The sequence below is a fragment of the Arvicola amphibius genome, chromosome 9 (genome assembly GCF_903992535.2).
Source record: "Arvicola amphibius chromosome 9, mArvAmp1.2, whole genome shotgun sequence".
NCBI classification, from domain to species: domain Eukaryota; kingdom Metazoa; phylum Chordata; class Mammalia; order Rodentia; family Cricetidae; genus Arvicola; species Arvicola amphibius.
The window spans coordinates 11,305,302-11,328,668 of record NC_052055.2 but is presented as its reverse complement, the minus strand read 5'-3'; the positions used below and the strand labels follow the sequence as shown (position 1 = coordinate 11,328,668).

At 33.9% G+C, this 23,367-nt stretch overlaps 1 protein-coding gene across 3 annotated transcripts in view; it reads left to right on the top strand.

The window, feature by feature from the left end:
* Window positions 1–23,367, top strand: part of Csmd3 (CUB and Sushi multiple domains 3) — a 976,820-nt gene that overhangs the window by 653,848 nt on the left and 299,605 nt on the right. For all 3 annotated transcript variants that reach the window (XM_038342099.2, XM_038342098.2, XM_042055667.1), the window contains one exon: window positions 13,549–13,718. In XM_038342099.2, the coding sequence (XP_038198027.1) occupies window positions 13,549–13,718 (170 nt within the window). The remainder of the gene's footprint in view (window positions 1–13,548; window positions 13,719–23,367) is intronic.

Here is a 23,367-nt window from a genome sequence, read left to right as displayed (position 1 = left end):
CACCGTGGGTAGTTTACAAGTCTGTCACATTACTTGAGGCAGAAAAAAATCCCTCCCCGGTCTGACCAGGTTGAGTAAGGTATCCCTTCATAGTGAATGGGCTCCAAAAAACCAGTTCATACACTAGGGATAAATACTGATTCCACTGCTAGTGGCCCCACACAACCGTCATCCACATTCAGAGGGCCTATTTGGTCTTCTGCAGATTCCCCAGCTGTCAGTTCAGAGTCAATGAGTTCCTGCTTGCTCTGTTCAACTATTCCTATGAGTTTGCCCATCAAGATCTTGGCCTCTTTGCTCATAATATTGTCCCTACCTCTCTATGACTGGACTCCAGGAGTTCAGCATAGTGGTTAACTTTGAATCTCTGCATTCAATCAGTTACTGGATGAGGGTTCTATGATGACAATTATGATGCTTACCAGGGAAGGGCAGTTTAGGTACTCTCTCCACTATTGCTTAGGTTTTAGCTGGGGTCATCCTTTTGGATTCCTGGGAATTTCCCTAGTGCCTGGTTTCTCACTAACCCCCTAATGACTCTCTCTTTCAAGGTATCACTTTCCTTGCTCTCCCTCTCTGCCCTTCACCCAGCTCAACCTTCCTGGCCCCTCATGTCCTCCTCCCTGCTCCCCTTCTCCCTGCCCCACTCTCCTATCACCCTTGCCCCTCCCTTCGTGATGCCAATTTACTAAGGAGATCTTGTCTACATTTCCTTCACAGGGGAATTCATGTATGCCTCTCCTAGGGTTCTCCTTGTTTCTGTCTTCTCTGAGGTTGTGGACTATAGGCTGGTTATCCTTTGCTTTATGTCTGATATCCACTTATGAGTGAGTACATACCTTGTTTGTCTTTCTATGTCTGGGTACTTTAAGTAGAAAAACAAAATCTCAGGATATCCAAAACAATCCTGTACAATAAAGGAACTTCTGAAGGTGTCACCATCCCTGACTTCAAGCTCTAATATAAAGCTATATTAATAAAAACAACTTGGTATTGACACAAAAACAGACAGGTGGACCAATATAATTGAATCAAAGACCTTGATATTAATCCGCACACCTATGAACACCTGATTTTTGACAAAGAAGCTAAAATTACACAATGGAAGAAAGAAAGCATCTTTAACAAATGCTGCTGGCTTAACTGGATGTCAACATGTAGAAAAATGAAAACAGATCCATGTATGTCGCCATACACAAAACTCAAGTCCAAATGGATCACAGACCTCAACATAAATCCTGCCACATTGAACCTCATAGGAAAAAGAAAATAAGAAATAGCCTTGAAGGCATGGGCACAGGAGATCACTTCCTAAATATAATACTGGTAGCCCAGTCACTGAGAGCAACAATAAATAAATGGGACCTCCTGAAACTGAAAAGCTTCTGTAAAGCAAAGGATATAGTCAACCAGTCAAAATGGCAACCTACAGAATGACAAAAAAATCACCTACCCCACATCTGTCAGACAAATTATACAGAGTACTCAAGAAACTAGATATCAAACTATCAAATAATCCAATTAAGAAACAGGATACAGATCTAAGCAGAGAATTCTCAATAGGGGACTATCAAATGACTGAAAGACACTTAAGGATCTGTACAACATCCTTAGCCATCAGGGAAATGCAAATCAAAACAACTCTGAGATACCATCTTACACCTATGAGAATGGCTAAGATCAAAACCACCAATGAAAGCTTATGCTGGAAAACTCCATTGCTTGTGGAAGTGCAACCTATACAGCCACTATGGAAATCAATATGGTGGTGTTTCAAAATACGGAGAATCAATCTACCTCATGACACAGGAATACCACTCTTGTGCTTATACCCAAAGGATACTCGCTCATACTACAACGACATTCCCTCAACTGTGTTTTAGCAGCATTATTTGTAATACTCAGAACTTGGAAACAACCTAGAAGCTCCTCAACTGAAGAATGAATATAGACAATGTGGTACATTTATACAATGGAGTACTACTCAGTGGTAAAAACAATGACATCCTGAAATTTGCAAGCAAATGGATGGAAATTTGTATTTTTTATACTTACAAATTATCCGTTTTGAATGCAATGTTATCCCAGACACCTGGGATTTAATTTAATTTCATTAAATAGAATCTGGAATGAGAATACAAATCATTGCATGTGTGCTGCTGCCGATAAACCTTGTTAGATCAGATGGAAGGAGTCATGTGGAGAGGGAATTAAACAAAATATTAGATGAGTCTGATAAAGATTATGTCTTCAAGTAAAATGTGTACCTGGTTTTGATGCTTTGTTTTAATGTTAGCTTGACAAAGTCTGTTGTCACCTAGGAACAGAGAAGAGTTTACTATGTACACCCGTTTGGCCTCAAACCCTGAGACCCCCTCCTCAGTCTCTCAAGACCTAAGATCAATGGTGTGTACAACTTGCCTGGTCTATATTCTTTCCAGCTAAGGTTCAGCACTATTTATAGAACTATCATGCATTTTTCTCACTTTTGCTTTTCAAATATATTTATTATAGTATTCTTGTGACTCTTCATATTTCTGTGCTAACAGTTGTACTTTCAACTGCTTTTCTTTAATATTATTTGAGGATTCTCTCCATTCATTCTCAATTTAGCTGAATTTCTGTCAAATTTTTATATAATAAAAATCAACCCTTAGTTTTGTTGATTCTTTTATCTTTCTCCATTTCATATGTTATTTATTTATGTTCTGATATTTGCTATTTGTTCCTTTCTGCTAAGACTATACCTCTTTTTATTATTATGTATATTTTCTTAATGGCTACAGTTATGTTGCTCATTTAAAATTGTTTTCTGTTATTCCTTTCAAACCTTCATCTGTTTATCGTCTGTATCCCATACATTAAGATCTTCTCACTTTCTTATTCGGATTCCCTCATTTTTCTTATTTTATGTCCACATATAATTGCACTTTCTTGTTGGGTCCTCTATAAGATTTCAACACTTGTGCTTCACGTTGGCCTCTACTTTTTATTTCATGTGATTCATCTTTAGTAAATTTATATATACATGTACTGTGCCCAGTATCTCACTCCTTTCAGGATTTTCAATTAATTGATACATATGTGCTTATTATAGTATATAATAATTAATATAGTCTTTTTCCATCTATTTTTCTGTGTCCTTTGTCTCAAATATATATTTACCTATCTATCTATCTATCTATCTATCTATCTATCTATCTATCTATCTATCATCTATGTACTCATCTATCCATATACCTAGCTCTGCTTTAGGCTCTACCTCTATCTATCCCTTTTTTGACATAAAAGTTTACAAATTTTAGACCATTATTTTTGGGGGGGGAGTTTTTGTTTGTTTGTTTGAGACAGGGTTTCTCTGTAACTTTGGAGTCTGTCCTGGAACTAGCTCTTGTTGACCAGGTTCACCTGGAACTCATGAAGATCTACCTGCCTCTGCCTCCCAACTGCTCAGATTAAAGGCATGTGCCACCAACACCCAGCTACTAAATAACTTTTAAGAGGGTTGTTGAGCATAATTTAAATATGACATCACTCACTCACAGTGTGTTTCTTGATAGTTTGACCACAGAATTTTGTAACTGTCACCAAAATCAAGTATTATCAAAATGACAGAAAAGTAACAAGTGTTTGTGAAAATGTAGAGAGAGGAAACATCTACACACTGCTAGTGTGAATGCAAATTAGTACAGTCTTTCTAGAAAAAAAAATATGGACATTCCTAAAAACAGAACCAACATATGATCCAGAAAACCTTTCCTATGTATGTATGTATATATATGTTTTATATATGTGATATATATATATATATATATCAGCATGCGGTTTCTAGGTATCAAGTTAGCATATGTATGAATTAAAAGATGAAAGTAAAGAGAATGTACTATATATATTAAATAAAAAATTGTTTTACCATTTGGAAAAATATTAAATTTCTTTTTGATTTCATCTTTTACTCTCTATTACAAACATGTGTATTCCAAGTATTTGTAAATGCTCCTGTTTCTATCTGCTAATCATTTCTAGTTTCATGCTACTGTTGGTCAATCATTGATTGATTCAAATTATGCTTGATTGTGATAGTTCTATACAAAAATCAATGAAGAATTTTTTATATTTGTTCTTACATAGACAATAAAAGGACATTAAATTTTACTGAATATTTTATTCAGAAAATTAAATGACATGGTTATAAACCTTCAATATTTATTAAGTGTTTGGAATCTAATATGTGGTTTATGCTGAAGAATTCTCAGTGTGCCCTAGAAAGCAGTGTATATCCTGGACCTGTCAGACAAAATGTTTTTTCTATGTTTGCTAAGTTTAGTTGGTCCATAGAGTAGTGTAAATATATTCTTCCACTGATTTTCTGTTTGGATTATTTGGGATTTGGAAAGTAAAGCATCCTGTATAGTTCTTGGATTATGATACTGCATGTTAGTTCAGAACTATTTACTAATTTACTATTTACTAATTCTAAAGTGTCTTATTTGTTTTCCATTGTATTGTTTTGTTTTCCTGGCTGCAAAATCTTCTTCCCACTCACTGAAATCAGCTATAGTATTGTAAATAGGAAAAGATTTTCATAAGTTATTCAGCAGAGTCACTCATGGCTGCTGGGGGAACCAGGCGCTTCCAGAAGTAGCTCATACTATTCACATGAAAAGAATTATGAGCTAAGATGTGCTGTATTTTTTTCTTCTTAAAATTATTCAACTAAAAATATATTTAAACTTACAGAATTTTATACATGTATAATAGTAACAGAAACAACAACAAAACAGCACACACAGAGAAAAAACTACACACACACATGCATAAACAAATATAGTTGTGTGACAGTGCTTATACTAATATAATAAAAGGTCAGAGAGGAAATGCACAAATATAAAACAAAATGGCTTGGCAGGTAAAGGCTCTTGTGCAAAGTCAGATGGTTAATTACCCAAGTTCATGCTCTGGAGCCCTCCTGTTGGAAATGGAGAGCCAATCTCTCCTGAATGTTGCCTTCTTAACTCCCACATGCATTCATATTACGATGTGTGCATGCTCACGTGCCCAAACTCCACTGTTACAGGAAGGGCCCCCTTATTCATCCCAGCTGCCCAGCTAGCTTAGCCCTGAAATGACCACACAGAGACTCTATTAACTAAATCACAGTTTGGCCCATTAGCTCTAATTTCTTATTGGATAATTCTTATATCTTAATTTAAGCCATTTCTATTAATCTGTGTATCGCCACATGGCAGTGGCTTACCAGGTAAAATTCCCAGTGTCTGTCTCTGGCGGATCCATGGTGTTCCCCTAATTCTGCTTTCTTCCTCCAAGAATTCAGTTCCGTCTTCCCCACCTACCTAAGTTCTGCCCTATGAACAGGCTAGGGTGGTTTCTTTTTTCATTATCTAATGAGAGTTGCATGTGGAGAGAAGGACCTCCCACACCACTCCACACACAAAGTAAATGCATGTTTTCTATGTCTTTTCTTTACACTGCCTATTAGTCAACTTTCTTAAATTTCTATTAAATCTGGAAGTTGGACTTAATCTATATAAAGGAATCATGTTTTGACCATCTCATCCGTGAACTAAGATTACATTTCTTTATAAGTATATAATCAACTCATTGCAGAGGAAAAGGTTTCCATGGTACTAAGAGTGTTAGTACAAAGTAATACTGTATAAAAATACATTTTGGACTAAAGAAAACTAAAATACTTTTCCTTTCAATGCAATAGAAATGAATATTCTTAAATGGAATTTTCTTCTTACCATGGAACAATTCCCTTGTCCTTGGCTCACCATAATTCTTCTCTTTCTTGAAGGTACTACCAACCTATTGCCCTGTCAGTTCAATGCTCTGTAACCATAAGAAACACTTTCCCTGAAGCTTTCTTCTCTTACCCTGTCTAATCAACAGCAGGGTGATTTACCTCACCTGCTAGTTTCCTGGTGAAAGTGAAGTCCTTGTACTGCAAGACAGTATATTCTGCTCATCTCTGGCTGGAAATATGTAAGAGTTCAGTGTCTAGGGTCAGGATAGTATCCTGTTTATGTTCCTTGGGGCTTACTTGGCCACATTTACTGTCAAATAGGCTTGTTTCACTGAGACATTTTTAAAAATTACATGTAAAAAGTACAGTGAGCAGTTAAAATACTATTTGTTGAAATTTTGACACACTTCAGATATAGACGTATATAATATTTAAAATAGTCGTATTTGCAAATAAGGAAATATATGTTGTTAATGCCTTCTACAAGTGATACTTAACATATTTATTTCAAAACCATCTAGTCTCTCCCCTAGCTTCCTGTCTTTTTTCTTCATGCCTCTCTATGAAGTTAGTGCTGTCTGGTCTTTCCCATGTCTGGAAGTGTATTTTAGATTGATGGAATATGGAAAATATTAGATATTGCTTTACATTCAGGAGATGAAATTTTTATTCCAATTTTTTCTTTTTCTTTTTAATTGGTGTCTGGTAAACATTTTGTCTATAGTGTGAAATATAAACCTCATAAGCATAAATAAATCTTTAACTTTTTGACATTCTTCTCCACCTCACATACACTACGCACATAGAGTTTTTAAGTTCAACATATACTTAATGCCACTTCTCAGACATCAGCTCTGGCTTTTTTTTTCCTGTTTCTACAATAAATAGTCTTCAGGTTGTAAAGCTTCTCTTTTCCTCTTTCCCTGGAGTTGTAATTCAAGCTCTCACCATCTCTTGTCTGACTTGCTCTAAAACTCTTCTCTCTGTTTTCTAGCCAAAGGAAATCAAGGACCACAATTCATTCCTGCACAGAGCTGCAATTGATTTCTTGAAGCTGATATATATTTTTTCTCTGTTTAAAGATACCTACCAGGAATCACCATAAAGTGCAAGATATATGACTTTAAAATACTTGGATGGTGTGTCAGCTGCCATTCCTCTTAATTATACCATCCAGTTTCACCCTTTTATATTTTATTTTTCAAAGTAACTTGGGAAGTGTCTCTGCATAAATTTGGATTGTGTTTGCAACCATTTGTTAGATTCACATCAAAACCAGCACAACCAAAATAAAGTCCTCATTTTTAATCCCTGTTGTAAACTCTATTCTGTCTTTAAGAAGTTATCACATTTTATATTATGTATATATAGACAGGCATTTGCTGTGAACTGGCATGTGTAGAACAGAGGACAATGTAAAGAGTTGGTCCTCCTCTTTCACAGTGGTGTCTCAGGAAGAAATTTATCGCACCAGTCTCGGCCATCTATGTGGCCCTAGAATATGCACGTTCCTCATTTTGGCATCGAAGCTCATTACAGAAATGTGCTACACTTTCAACTGCAAATCACTTCATGTGCCATTTAATGGTTTTATCCTTTCTTCTAGAGTGCCTGAAACATAAAGAAAATGGCCTGATGCCCAAGAACTTATATGCATAGTCATATATCCACATTTATTGATATTCATTTTATTTTGTTTAGGCTTTCTAGATGGGGTATCATACCAAGCCTCCCATGTGTTATAGTTATAGGTGTGACTCACCATACTCAGATCATAGGTACTACTGTTACTACTATTTATGTATGGGGAGTCACTAAACACAATAAGATAGACCTTAATACGTTATTATGGCAGAAATGTTGAAATTAAAATATCAGATTACAAAATTACATCAATTTATATTTAAGAATATTTGAACTACTAATTTTTTGATGTCTGCAATTCACAAAAAGTACAAGTTAACACTGTTTATTCTTATTGATGTATTGGTAAGAAGGACATTTAAAAATTTCAAAATGATTTCTTTTAAAAATCTTTTTTATTTGTCCAATACACATAAATTTATAAGCAGCAAAAACTAGACTCAAGATTAAAATAAAAAGGACACTAAATTGGGAAGGGGTGGGGAGGTAGAAGATGACTGTTAAATAATTAGGGGGAGACAAGGGTTGAATGTGAAGCCACATTAGAAGAAATTCTCAGTTTCATATCTAAGTTTGTTAATTCAGATATTCTATGTCTATCTTTTAGTTTGTATAAGGATTTGTCTCTTTTGTTGATCTCAAAGAACCAACTCTTTGTTTTATTGATTCTTTGTATTGTTCTTTGCTTCTATCACATTGCCTTCAGACTTCAGTATGATTATTTCCTGGTTTCTACTGCTCTCAAGTATGCTCCCTTATTTTTGTTCTAGACCTTCAGATATGCTGTTAAGTTGCTAATTGGAGAGTTCTTATAATTTTTTATGTAGGCATTTAGTGTTATGAACTTTCCTCTTAGCACCACTTTTATGGTGTCCAATTAAGTTTGTGTACATTGTGCATTCATCTTCATTGAATTCTAGAAAGCCTTTAATTTCTTCCTTTTTTTACTTTCTTTCCTTCCTTTCTTTGTCCTTCCTTCCTTTCTTTCTTTTTTCTATCTTCCTTCCTTCCTTCCTTTCTCTCTTTCCATCTTGACTCTAGTCAGTCAGTAGAGTTGTTCAGTCTCCATGAGTTTGTAGATATTCTGTTGTTTCTGTTCTAAATCCAGCTTTATTATGGTGGCCTGATAAGATTCATGCAGTAATTTTCAATGTTTTGTATCTCTTGAGACTTGCTTAGTGAAGGAGTATGTGATCCATTTTAGAGAAGGTTCCATGAGGTGCTTAGAAGAAGGTGTATTCTTTTGTGTTTGAGTGAAATGTGTAGTTGATATCAATTGGGTCCATTTGGTTTATTACATCTCTTAACTCCAGTGTTTCTCTGTGTAGTTTTTATCTACATGACCTGTCCATTGGTGAGAGTGAGGTACTGAAGTATCTCACTATCAATGTTTTAGGGTCCCTGTGTGATTTAAACTTTAGTAATATTTCTTTTAAAAATTTGGGTGTGCTTGTGTTTTGAACATAGATGTTAAGAAGTGCAATGTCCTCTTGGTAGATTTTTTATTTGATGAGTATGTAGTATCTTTGATATTTTTCAGATCTGATTAGTTTTGAAATCTATTTTGTTAGATATTAGAATGTCTACACCAGCTTATTTCTTAGGTCTATTTGCTTGGAAAATCATTTTCCCAACCTATACTCTGAGGTAATATCTCTTTTTGATGTTGAACTGTGTTTCTTGTATGCCACAAAATGATAGATTTTTTTTCACATTTATTATGTTAGCCTGAGTCTTTTTATTGGAGAATTGTGTCCATTAATGTTCAGAAATATCAATGACCAAAATTGTTAATTCCTGTTATTTTGGTGGTTGTGGTGGTGGTGGCGGTGGTGTGTGTGTGTGTGTGTGTGTGTGTGTGTGTGTGTGTGTGTGTGTGTGTGTGTTTGTGTGGTGTTTATAATTTCCTTCTTTTGGTTTTGCTGATATGATTTTTTTTCTATATTTTCATTGGTGTAGTTAACCTCCTTTGGTTGGAGTTTCTTCCTCGTGTTTTCTGTGCAGAAGAATTTGTAGGTGGAAATGTTTAAATTTGACTTTATTATGGAATATATTGCTTTCTCCATCTACAGTGATTAAAATTTTTACTAGGAATAGTAGTCTGGGCTGGCATTTGTGGTCTCTTACAGTCTGTAGGACATCCTAGTGTCTAAGCACTTCTTGTTTTTAGAGTCTCCATTGAGAAATTGGGTTTAATTCTAATATGTCTAACTTATATGTTACTGGCTTCTTTACCTTTGCAGCTTTCAATATTCATTTTTCTTAATTCTGTGTGTTTCTTATTTAAGTTATTGTGTGTCCATGGGACTTTGAAGCCTTTTACTCCTCTTGGTGGCCCCATCCAGTCCTTATGTGTGGGTCTGTACCTAGTTCTAATTCTAATGCATCGTGTTATGTAGGGTTCGGTTGATATCTCTGGGAGGCCTGCTCTTTCTTTCTTTCTTTCTTTCTTTCTTTCTTTCTTTCTTTCTTTCTTTCTTTCTTTCTTCCTTCCTTCCTTCCTTTCTTCCTTCCTTGCTTTCTTGCTTTTTTGTTTGTTTTTGTTTTGTTTTAAATGATCAAGACAAGGTTTCTCTGTCTAACAGTCCAGGCTCTCCTGGAACTCATTTTTGTAGACCAGGCAAACCTTGAACTCACAGAGATCCTTCTACCTCTGCCTCCCAGGTGCTGGGATTAAAGGTGTCCACCACTGCCATCCAACAGGCCTGTTCTTTTCTTAAGGAAAACAGAGGAGCAGTGGATCTGGGAGAGAGGGGAGGAGGTGGGTGACTTCGAGGAGTGAAAACTGCTATTTAGATGTGATAGATGAGAGAAGAATAAATTAAAAGAAAACAAATTCTCATAGAATAATAAAAATTATTTTTAAAACTTCTTAATATGTAGATGAAAGTTTTTGTCCCACCCAGTCCCTCAGCCATTCAGTCCCAAAGAAACACATAGAGGCTTATATTAATTATAAAATCTTTGGCCTATTAGTTCAGGCTTATTTCTAACTAGCTCTTACAACTTAAATTAACCCATAATTCTTGTCTATGTTTAGCCATGTGGCTGGTACCATTTCTCAGTGAGCCATTTTCACCTTGCTTCCTCTGTGTCTGATTGGTGACTGGGTCTCTCCTTTCCTCATCCCAGAATTCTCTTAGTCTGGTTACCCTATCTATACTTCCTGCCTGGTTACTTCACCATTTTATTAAATCAATACAAGTGACAATTTTTTACAGTGTACAAAACCGTTTTCCCACAGCACTGATATACTGTTAAAAGAAGTTACACACATAACAGTTTCAAATGTACAATTTGCATTATTTTCCATTAGCTCTACCATTGTCTACACAACAATAGAACACTAAAAATCTAAATGAAGAAATAAAATTCTCAGATTATCCTTAAATACATAAGAATTAATATGTGTTTCTACCCTCTAAATTCATTTAAGAATCAAAGTATTAAAGAGTTTGGAAGAAAATTTGTAATTGTCTAAAAATTGAACAAATGCAATATTGATGCAGCTGTATCTATCTAGAAAGCCTATTAAAATATTCCTTAAGAATATCAATGCATTAATGTGTTACAATTCATTAGGAGCCTCATTAAATAATTAGTTTCTGAAAAGTTGTTATGTATCTTGAAACAAATGATTACCATAAAAGACAAAAATTTTAAAAAATAACCTTTTTGATCACAAACTTTTTTTCTATTTTGAAACCGAATTCCCAAAAATCCTTTGCTGGTTTAGGCATAAATATGAAACTCTGTATTTAAAATAGATAGTGCCCAGATTTCTCTACCAGAGTAATGGAGATTAATGATGCAAGGGCTTGCCTGCTTTTTTGTAAGCAAGAAAAATTGATATTCTATGGGATTTGCTGCTTAGTGAGCTTATCACTGTAGCAGTCACCCTTGTCACCAGACGTCTGCACGTATCTCTCTTCTGCACCAGTCCAGCTCGAGCTATATTTATCAACATGCTAGGTTTGTGTTGTGAAAGTCAAATGCATTTGGAAGTATACTAAAGTGAAATATGGAAATATGTTATATAAATAGAGGTTTTATTTCTACAGAAATCATCAACAAATTCAATGTTTAGGCTAGGAGATGTATTGATAATTTGTATAGTTTATAAAGGTCAAGAAAAGTCCATTTTTTTCTAAAATTATTTCCATAATATTCACAAAATCATGTCGTTTGCTATTTTTAATTTATAGAATTTAAATTGACATTCTTAAATTGAGATTAAATAAAGGAAATGTTAGAGTTTATTCATCATTAATGTTGGAAAGATGCTGGCTTTTAAAAAATAAATATGCTTTAATCTTTTATATATGTATTATATAGATATGCATTCATGTATAATATGACTTGCACATAGACAAAAACACAAAGTATCTCCATGAATAAAGATGTTATTATTATAAGAATAGAAATATAAAGATCTTAATAAATAACTTACCCAAACCATATACCCAGGAAAAATGTGCCTAATTTTTCTAAGTCTTTAAAGCTTATTTAAAAATCTCAGTCATAAACTATGAAATAAATGTAACAATACTTTGCATATAAAAATGTATCTTTATAATTCTATACTTCTAGAAAATGTATGCACTGCCAGTCCTTCTACTACACACACACACACACACACACACACACACACACACACAGACAAGCACAGGCAGACTTTAGGTCTCCACAAGGACACAAATCTTCTAATAAGGTAGAGCATGAGATGAAGTACATTAAAACGGTTGATGAATCTTCTCTAAGAGGATGCACATCTTTATGTGGTGCTCTCCTATTGCATGCTCTCTGTAGCTCAGAGTGGCCTGACTAGTGGAGAACACAATACTACTTGAGACACTAGAATTAAGCAAGAGTTAACTCAGGGAGACCAAATATCTTGCCATATTACAACCATGTTGTTTTAAAGTTTTGTTGTGTTATCTCTTCATTTGAAAGCTTATTGGGCTACTATGAATGCATAAGATATAATTGAAATAAATGTCATTGCAAACAATTATAGGAAATAGCTTTTCTTTGTCTCCAGCTTCAAGCACTTTGTAAAATGCTGTGATGTAGCCTCTCCTCTTGGCCATTTGGTTGTAAACACTCAGCGTTTATTTTTATTGTTTCACACTTATACTTTTATTCTGCTGCTTCTTGACCATTTCAGTTCTTCATTGGTGTGTTTTTCTCATCAATTTAATTTTTAATGTTTAAGCATTTAAAAGTAAAGCATTTCATTGTCTTTCATCTTGTGGTCTTCATCTTATACTGTTCCCAGAAATTATTATTTTAAATTCTTATTTCTAGACAATTATGGCCTGCTGGTTTGTTTTTTAGTTAATTATGAATATTCAAATCAACCCTAAGGTATGATAATGAAGTCAGCAACTAGATAAGGTAGAAAACCCAAGGCAAAGATTTCTAAAGTGTATTTTTAAAGTACAGACTTGTTCAATTCTGTAATATTGCTGCAAGTCCTCTAGTTTAATATAGTAAGAAATCTTTGTTCCATTTCCTCAAATTTGGCATGTAGAGTATATACCATGTAACCCAGAGGATCAGCAATTCTCTATAATATATTGTAGAAATGCCTTACACTAAGAAAAGTTGTATGGTTCAAGCATACTAAATATCCATTATGCATTTGTAGACAATAAACTATTGTGTAACTACTACAAATACAGTCTTGTTATTGAATTTCTTGAAAAGAAGGAATGTTGATTATTGGAAGGAGACAATCCTTTAAAACCCTTTAAAGGCAAAATTAAAGAAGATTAAAATTGAATTCCAACACGAAATAACTTTAAGGCATTTATAAGAAATGCACAAATAGAAGTGACCTAATGAAGAAATTTTGTATTTTACTATTATTTGTATGAAGGACAGTGACACTATTTGGTGACAGCTGCTATAAATTCCCACACATAAATGTGTCATCTCCAAGGCTCTAGTTCCTTCTCTCCTTCCATCATTTGAGAGACACGTAGTTCCTCTTGAGCACAAAACTTTTCTGCACATAACATCATAATAGGATCTGGGTAAAACACAAAGCATTTACACTCCATAAACAGAATTATCTGGAAAACCTAATGCCTTCTATTAAACAGTGCTTCAATATTCTGTTTTACCTGCAGCGGAATGTGGTGCATCTGCAACAAATAACGAAGGAATTCTCCTTTCCCCAAATTACCCACTGAACTATGAAAACAACCACGAATGCATTTACAGTCTTCAGGTTCAAGCCGGAAAGGGCATCAATATTTCAGCCAGAACCTTTCACTTGGCACAAGGAGATGTTCTCAAGGTAAGCGGACCACTGTGCTGTCCTTTGACCACTTTTTATACTTTTTCTAGAAATGTTTACATTCATTTGTACATGTAATAAAATGTAAATTCATTCAACCTTTCATAAATACCACTCCTATTGTTACTTTAATTGAAGTGATATTTGCCTCCAAAGATTTTTTGTGGTAGGAATCATAAATTTTATGATATTTAAGTATTTGTTTCACTATAATAAAAATAAGGAAACTTTATTGCAAAGTATCGCATTCAGTAAATATTCCATATTTTTTTTAAAAAAACTAACATATGAATGACCACTTCATTAGGAGAAATCATAATAGTAACTTGATTTATATGATGAGATCAGCTATTTTTGAAAATGATGGCTTTGATACTTATTAAGTAAATCTATCCTTTATTGGTATGTAAAGAAGTTTCTAAATAATAATACAAATCGCTTTTTGGTATATGTAAACTAAAAAAAATCAGTGTTCTATTTAGAAAACAATACTTAAATCATAATATTTGGTGTTAAATTGTTTGCATAAAAATACTGAAATAGTGAAATATCCTGTTACAGAATATATTTATAATACATCTTTTCCAAATAAATGTTTATATTGTTACTGAGTTGCTTTTCGTAATGCAAATGTTTTGCTAAATATGGATTATAACAATATATACTATGTTTGCAAAATTATATTGAAACAGCTGAAAAATATTCATATTTTTTATTCTCAACAATTTCTTAAGCAATACAGGTATTTGAAAATATTTCCATTTTTACAATTTTGAAACAAAATTATATTTCCCACATTGAAAGCACCAGAAGTGTTTTGCTAAACCTATGAATATTAACTCATTGGTCATTTCTTTTATAAAAAACTATTTTCTTTATTGATATTTGGTAATTTCCAATGTATAAGATTTGTATAGATTTATGAGAAGACCTTTGAAATTCAATACTATATCTAATACTTACTTTAATTAGGGCTAATAAATGCACTCCTGTTTTGCATATGCCCAGCCAGAAATTCACTGTCTCAAACCTTTCAGATCCAAATCATTGTTCAGATTTTCCTGTTTAAATCATTTACATTTCCTGGCAGGCAGGATAGCTCAAAATGCTATCGGCCACTCATGAGGCCATCAGTCAGATTCTCAGCACCTCAAATCAATAATACTTTCACTCTGTATAATAGCGTTTGATTAAATTTAATATTGCAGGTGATTATTCTAGGCTAGCAGTGAAATATATTCATTCATAAATGAGATAGTACTCCATTGTGTAAATGTACTACATTTTCCTTATCCATTTTTCAGTTGAGGGGCATTTAGGTTGTTTCCAGGTTCTGGCGATGACAAACAATGCTGCTATGAACATAGCTGACCACATTTTCTAAATATAACCCCAGACACTGAGAGAAACAATTAATAAATGGGACCTCCTGAACCTGAAGAGCCTCTATAAAGCAAAAGACACAGTCAACAAGACAAAATGACAGCCTACAGAATGGGAAAAGATCTTCACAAACTCCACATCACACAGCCGTCTGATCTCCAAAATATACAAAGAACTCAAGAAATGTTGGTCATCAAAAGAACAAATATGTCAATAAATCTTTTTAAGGTCAATGACTGTATCTTCTTCAATCACTTTGATATTATTTGTTTTTACAAATCATTTTTATCTTTTGAGAATTTCAGGAAAAATATTTTGATCACATTTGCTTCCTCTCTTTAATTTTTACCCAGTCCATTCTGTGGGGAAGGGTTGAGGCAGGATTTCTCAGAATAGCCCTGGCTGCTCTGGAGCTCATTTTGTAATTCAGGCTGGCATCAAATTCAGAGATCCCCCCCACTCCTCTGCTTCCAGAGCACTGGGATTAAAGGCGTGAACTACCACTGTCCGGGCAACCACGAAATTATCTTGGCATTGGTGCTATTCCTCAGAGACTCCAGCATGGATAGGACTAGTGATGACATTTTCCCCTAGCAGCTTGCAGAGAATCTTTTCAGTACTATGATAACTAACTAGGGAGTAGATAGAAAACATTTTGATTTAGTAATGTCTTATAGAACATGTATATGGTGTCTTCTGTAACAGGATCTTGCCAATAAGCTCTGACAGGTGAGCAAGAGCAATGACAATACCCTGTATTGCTTCAGAATGTTTCTGAAATACCTTTGATCAGTTGACATCTTGCAAACCTAGCAGTGGACTTTTAATTAGACTGATTACAACTTAGAGAGAAGCATTATTCTCTAATGAAGAGTAACTCAGTTTTGCTAGAATGGGGGGGGGGGGTAGAGCAAAGAACAGATTGAGCAAACCAATAACTAACACTAGGATATCTGAAAAAAACATACTATTATATTTCATATAAATTCCATGAAATTATGTATATTGTGTAATTACCTATATCATGTTTATATTGCATATACACAAATTGCATATAATATCTACTATATATGTATATACATGACATGGTTATATACACAGACACACACACACACACATACATTAATTTATTTATTTAGACAGTCTCTCTCTCTCATTGACCCTTTAGTTCAGCTATTAGTAGACTGCCTAGACAAGAAGCTACAAGCTTTAATTTTCTTTCACCACAGCCTAGCACTGAGGATTAAGGTCTATGACCATTTCAGGTCCTCCTTGTTGAGCATCAGATATCTTAGCAACAATTGACATCTCTCTAACCCTAGTTATGATGATTATTTTAGATATAATTAGAAGTTATCTACTGTCTTTATTACCTGTACTGTATGGTTTTCAAATTCTATTAATTTTATGTATGGTATGAGAGTTGGGGAGTATCATGAGGACTTCCTGTAAAATATACAGATGATTATTAAATATAGCTATTAATTAAATGTAACTATAAAATTGCATGATAAATTATAGATTGTGATAAAATTACAATTTAAAACTTACCATTAACTTATTTTTAAAAGAAAAATGATAAATACAATATGTACTTTTCTAATAACAGACTAGTCTTCTTGAAGTATTGCATAAAAATTTGAAGAGCATTCTTTGAGAACAAGCTTCTTAAAGAAGTCTTGACAAGACTGGTAAAAATTCATGTGGATTCAGGCAAGCTGAAGTTTCAAACTGAAAGGAATTAATTCACTGGTACTTTGTGAAAATGTAGATTTCAGATAACTTTTAAACTTTTCATAAGGTTTGATTCAACCAAAATGATGTTGCGAGTCCCTCTGTCTCAATCTTGTGCAAAAGACGAAACCTGACATCAGTTGATCTTAATGAATCAGTCTTTCAGTTATTTTGACCAATCTGATCTGCATCTTCTTAGTTTTAATTTCTTCCATTTTTAAATACACACACACACACACACACACACACACACACACACACACACACAATCTACTTTCAAGAGACCTACTCTAGTTCTTGGAACAGAGTGTTTCTGAGACTAGCATAGAAATGGAACATTTTTATGACTTCTCAAATAAACCCTTACGAAAATTTGCCCTTGACGAAGTTATTGTGCTTACAATCTCATAGCAAACATTCTCTGTAATAGTGTCTTTTCCCAAAACCATATTTAATGATACCACTTTGATATTGGCCATAGTAATTTCACAGAAAATTGCATGCATTACCCACAAAGTCTGGCCACGCATGTTGTTTCCTTTATCAGGCAATCTTGACTGCTTGCTGAATGGACTGCATCTTGGCCATGATACCATAAGTAGCATCACATGTCTCGGAAATATCTTTACTTATTGTTTCAAGACTGCACTAAGTTTGGTAATATCATCCCTCGTTTTTCTTATCAATTAATACGTTTTCAATAAAACCATGTTCTATTTTAACATTGTTCTCTTGTTAGCATATATATATATATGTATTACTCATATATATTAGAGAATATTATATATATAATATATTATATATATATATTTTCTAACTGTGACTAATTTTCATTTGTATTCAAAATTTATCTATAGAAAGATTCGTCAAAAACAATGAAAGTGTTCCAGAAGAATAAATGTTGCTTGTAATTTGTACTAATGAATATTGCATATTTTATTACTTCTGCAAAGTGTATGCTATACTCCTCTGAAATCAGATAAAAGAAATGAGAGCCCAGCACCAAATTGGACTAGAAACTGGTAGTCTTATATGGTTGTTTGTTGTTTTGAAAGAGATGAGGGGTCTGGGGTTCCTTATGTTTGCCTAGACTTGCTTTGAATGTTTGAGTTCAAGTGATCCCTCCTGTTTCCACCGCCTGAATCACTTGGACGAAAAGCATGTCCCATCACTCCTAGATCACATCTGGTTTTGTAAATAAAATATTGTTGGAAGAAAGCCATGTTCACTCATTTTCATATTACCTGCTTTTTTTTGCTGCAAAAAGAAGACCAAGCAAGAGGTACTAAGGACACTGAGGGCCCAACAGGCCTTAAATATTTATCTACACCTCTCCTGAAAAGCTTGTCAGACTTTTTAAAATGACAGGAATCACTTTAAAGAAAATAAAGCTTTATAATTGGGTGAAACTTGGACATACACACCAAGTTTCAAATCTGGTTGTGGAACACAACCAAGTGTTCTCATAGTTTCATCACATATATTTCCCAAAACTGCATGCTTTTCACTAAAAATCTTTTGTTACCTGTTCATTCAGAAACACTCCAAAGGCCATGGCAGAGCCACCGTACTAGACCCCCTGAAGGCCTGTTCACTCTCACGCCTTGATTTTTCAGGGAAATGGAGTAAACAGTAATTGGTTATAGAACATCCATGCTTCATTGGAAGTTTAACCCCCCTTTTTTTCATTAAAACTCTTGAAAATTAAACCCTTCATTTGCCCTAGTTTTTTCTGAAACACAATACATCATATAATTGAGGTGAATAACTGAATTCAAACAAAATTGAATCCCTATCCTGTTTTATATTATCTTTGGGACAAACATTAGATTTAGGATAGAAAATTTTCATGGTAGTCATTAGAAGAATTATTCTTCCTTTTACATTCAGACTTGACAACTAATTCACTATGCTTGAAGAATGTGTTTACATTTCCAAACCCCTCAGTTAAAGAAAATGATCAACAGTGAAAATCCTAGTTTCAGTAAAAGAAGACAAAGGTGATTCCAGGGTGTGTGTCTGACTTATTTCTTTTACTCATTTACATTTGCTTTTGATTTTTTTGATCCCTATAGAATTTGTGAAATCATTAAAAATAGGTGCTGAAGAGATAAGTCTGTGGCTAAGTGCACTTTTGCTCTTATAGAAGATTCAGGTTTGCTTTATAGCATCAACTTGTTATCTGGAACTCCAGTTCTAGAGGATCAGACACCTTTCTGACCTCACTAAACACCAGGAATGAAATGGTGCTTGAGCATATATGAAGATGTATAAGTTTTTTTTAAAAAAAAAAAATTAGCTGTTAAATCCTTAAAAATGGAAGTGGAGGTCTTCTAATTCTGAATGTATCTGGTCACTCCGAGCAAGGTGTTTGAAGGATGTTGAGCAGGCTGTCATAATTAGGCTTGACCTGCTGTAGAAGGGGGTTCTGCCTACACTGACTGATTTCAGGCACTGATTAGATTGAGTGCTGTAACAGAGCAAGATCAAGGTCTAATTTTTTCTTGTGTAATAGAGCAAATGAACTAAAAATTTTAGGCATATATCTACATAGAGAATTTCGTAGACATAATAGCCACAGTGCATCTGATATTATTTGTCAAAACAATGTGAAAATACTATGTTGTTTTTAAGGATAGACTTTATTACATAAAATGCTCAAAGACTTTGGTTTTTGTTTAAAAAGCTATACAAAGGGTAACCGTCTGAAAGAAATGTCCAATCCGGTTCTTTCTGACCAGTTGTAATTTAATCACTGAATAATTTACTTTTGTGTGAAAAGCTTTGCTTTGACTTCTTGGTTGTATGTTTACCTTCATGCTTAATTTAACAGCAATTAGTCTTTGCTTGCAGTGCTTTGCCCTTTTTTTAAAAAAAATATTTTATGTATACAGTGTTCTGCCTCCACACCATAAGAGGGCATCAGATCCTATAGATGATTGTGAGTCACCATGTGGTTGCTGGGAGTTGAACTCGGGACCTCTGAAGGAGCAGTCAATGCTGTTGACCTCTGAGCCATCTCAGAAGCTCAGCTTTGTCTCTTTATTGTCTTTATGCTTTCACTGAGATATGATAATATATTTGAATGTTTTTATCTTCAAGTTCAGGAGCATCTCCTGATTATTGTAAAGCTCTTAACAAAATCCTTTCTAATCCAACATTTTCTTTTTGCTTTAATTTGGTAGGTATAAGAATAGTACTAAAATTTCATACCTGGATGTTCAAATTTCATGTTATAAAGTTTTTGGGCCATTTTCTTTCTACCGTCTGATTCTATGTTGCTAAATAAACCGTAGCTTGAGGGGTTTTGTGACTGTTCATTGCTCTCAGTTGAAACTAAGATCATTTTCCCCAAAAATATTTGTTCTTTTACAAATATTACATTGTAAAATATGTTTTGAAAAAAAGTGTCATAACGTTTTTCTGCTTAAAGGAAGCTATGTTTCTTGCTTAAAATTTAGAAAAACTAGTATATTATATAGTTAATACTAATAAAACATATTGCTGTTTTGTCACAGCCAACAATGGGCTAAATTTTAATAGAGTTCTTCATTCTAAAATGATGTCTTATGATTTTTATAAAGCTATGTACATATCTAACACAGAGTTGAAGTTGTGGTAGGTTAATTGGTTATCAATTACATTGTTATGTACAAAAATAATGAAAATACATAGAGTAAAGGCTGGTGCTGTTTATTATTCTACTATTAAGTGATTTTTTTCAGTACTAGTGCAACCTTAGAAAACAGTATTAGGGCAATTTGTGAATAAATTAAAAGCAAATCTCAAGAATTATTTTTATTTTTTCATTTAAGACTATTAGTTGTTTAACTTTCTTTGATTCATTGGCTTTACCTTTTGATAGGGGGTCCTATTGCCCAGCCTGGCCTTAAACTTCTGATCTTTTTATCCCCACTGCCCAAGTGTAATTGTTCAGTTTTTATTTACAATTTATTTGGAACTTCTGACAAATTGAGAGTTCAAACACATGACCAAGATTTAATTTAATATTAGAAAAAAATCTTTATATTTAAAACAATATCTTAGGTAATAAATTAAATTATACATTGCTTAGAAGCAGGGATATTAATGGAAAATATCTGTGACTACCTTGACAATATTTTCACAAATAAGATCCTTAGAACTACTGAGCAAGATGGTTTGATTGTGAATACGTGGTAGTAAACAAAGGACTTAGAGCTACGTAGTTCATAGCATCATAAAGTAATACATCCAGAAGAAGACAAATGTTGAACACTGAAAACTCAGAAGAGAGTTATGCTTTAGAGCAAGCACTATGTCTTTAGGAACAAGTTACTCCTGGTGATTAATGTCCTTAAGAAATGAAAAGTTGAGTTGTACAGAATCAAAAAAAAACAAACAAAATTAATTTCTGAATAAATCTCAATATTTGATTTAGTTTTGGTTAAGCTAGATAAACTGCTGCTGATAAGTATAAGAGAAAAATATTTCTATGAATTGGATTCCCCTGGGGGGAGTCCAAATGGTCTCCTGATAATTTCATAATCTCTGTCCACACAGCCTTCTATATAATACTAATGAACTGTAGGAAAATATATGCTCTTTGTTATTGACAGAAACCCTTGGTAAGAAATAGAAACCACTGTCCTTATTCACAGGTATTCAGCCCTGCTGAGTTGAGCTTTCAATGTCTTCTTCCTCATTTTCTCTTTCTTATTCCTCGGGTCCCCTTCTGTGGAATTTAAAATGTAAATAAGCCTTAAGAGCAGACAGGGGGCATGGAAGGTTACAGAGTGCATCCATCACAGATGCCGAGAGCAGAAAGATCCTTCCTACAGCAGAATTCTGAATTTCTGTGTAGGAAAACATTAGGTTAATGTGGTTAGAACAGAATTTCTTATGGATCCAGTTAATTTTGAAAAGCTCCATTTGTAAAGGATATAAATTAAAACTTGCCTTTGTTTTCTTTACAGTCTTCAAGGTTTGGTTAGCAGCAAAAATATTTAAAACCTAAAAATGGGTGGATGATGCATACATTTATTCCAGCGCTCAATAGGCAAAGGCAGACCTAATCTCCACAGTGATTTTCCAAATAGCCACCGTCTCAACAAAACAAACAAAAGAAAAACAAGAAAGATCCGCAACAAAACTTAAATAATTAAAAAATTAAAACCTCAGGAAGCTAGAAATAAATAAATTTGATCTTCAGTAAATTCAGTAGCTGAGATAAAGACCAGGCTTTAGTTAACACAGTCAACCTGTTTAAAGTTGAAGAAATGTCTTAAAGAGACTGGTTAAATTTTATTTATTTATTTATTTATTTATTTATTTATTTATTTATTTATTTATTTATTTTGAGACTGGTTAAATTTTAAGATAATTTTCCAATTAGCGAGGAATCATTTGAGTGTAAATGGTGTAACCTCCTTGTCACAAAAAGGCTTTTAATAGCTTCACCGATGATTTTACATTTCATAATGTCAGTAAAGAATATGAAAAGACCCTAGTCACTGCAGACAACCTAGTTGTTAATAGCAGAATTGCACTGGAAAATGGACCACAATACAAAGAAAAGATGCAGCCACAAGTCCTATAATAAAAATTGAAGAGTGTGAAAAATGAAACATTTCAGGTCAAGGGAAAAAAAAAAACAGAAAATTTAAATTTAAAGAACCCAAATCTTCAGAGCCCTTCTAAGGTATGAAGCAAGTCTTGAGTATGCAGATTACCAAGGTGCTGTAAACAAGGCCACAGTGAGACTACCAAACCAGACCACTCCCTGGGCTGATGGAGATTTCCTTCTGAAATTCAGGTTGCCGAGGCTCTCTCCTGAGGGGCAGAGAGGAACAACATGGAAGGAAAACTAGCAAACTTCAATTAACAGCAGGATGGGTCTTTAAGCTGATTCAGGTGGTTCATATTGACTGAGAACTAGATGCCCTTGCCCAGAGTTGTTGAATTTGAGGCTCATTAAGGGATGTTCTTAGTAAATAAAAACTGCCTTAGTTTATGCAAAAAACATTCCTTCTGTTTACCCAACCGAAATCCTTTCATTTATCACAGTCACCTACCCTAATGTTTGTGTTTGACCTAAAACTCAAACTGTTTTTACTGAATCAGATAAACAAAGAAAACTTTGCTTTTTAGTATTACCTTAATTTTAAAACCTAGTAAATGATAAGTATCAAATTAAAATTGTATAATTATTTTTGAATTTATATGATATATTACAAAGGTGTAATAGTAAATATTCTATTGCTATGATTATAAACTATGACCAAAGCAAACTATAGAAGAGTCTATTTGGTACATAGTTTCTAAGGATAAGTCCTTTACAGTTAAGGTAGGGAGCATGACAGTAGGCAGGTATGGCATTGGAGCAGTGTCTGATAGTTCACACCATGAGACCTTGAGACAGAATTGAGTAAGAGAGATGAGGCAGGGAAACCCTGAACCTTGTGAGTCACGTTAAAACTCAAAGCCTACCCCCAATGACATACATACTCCAAAAAGGACACACCTCCCAATTCTTCCCCAATAGTTCTACCAG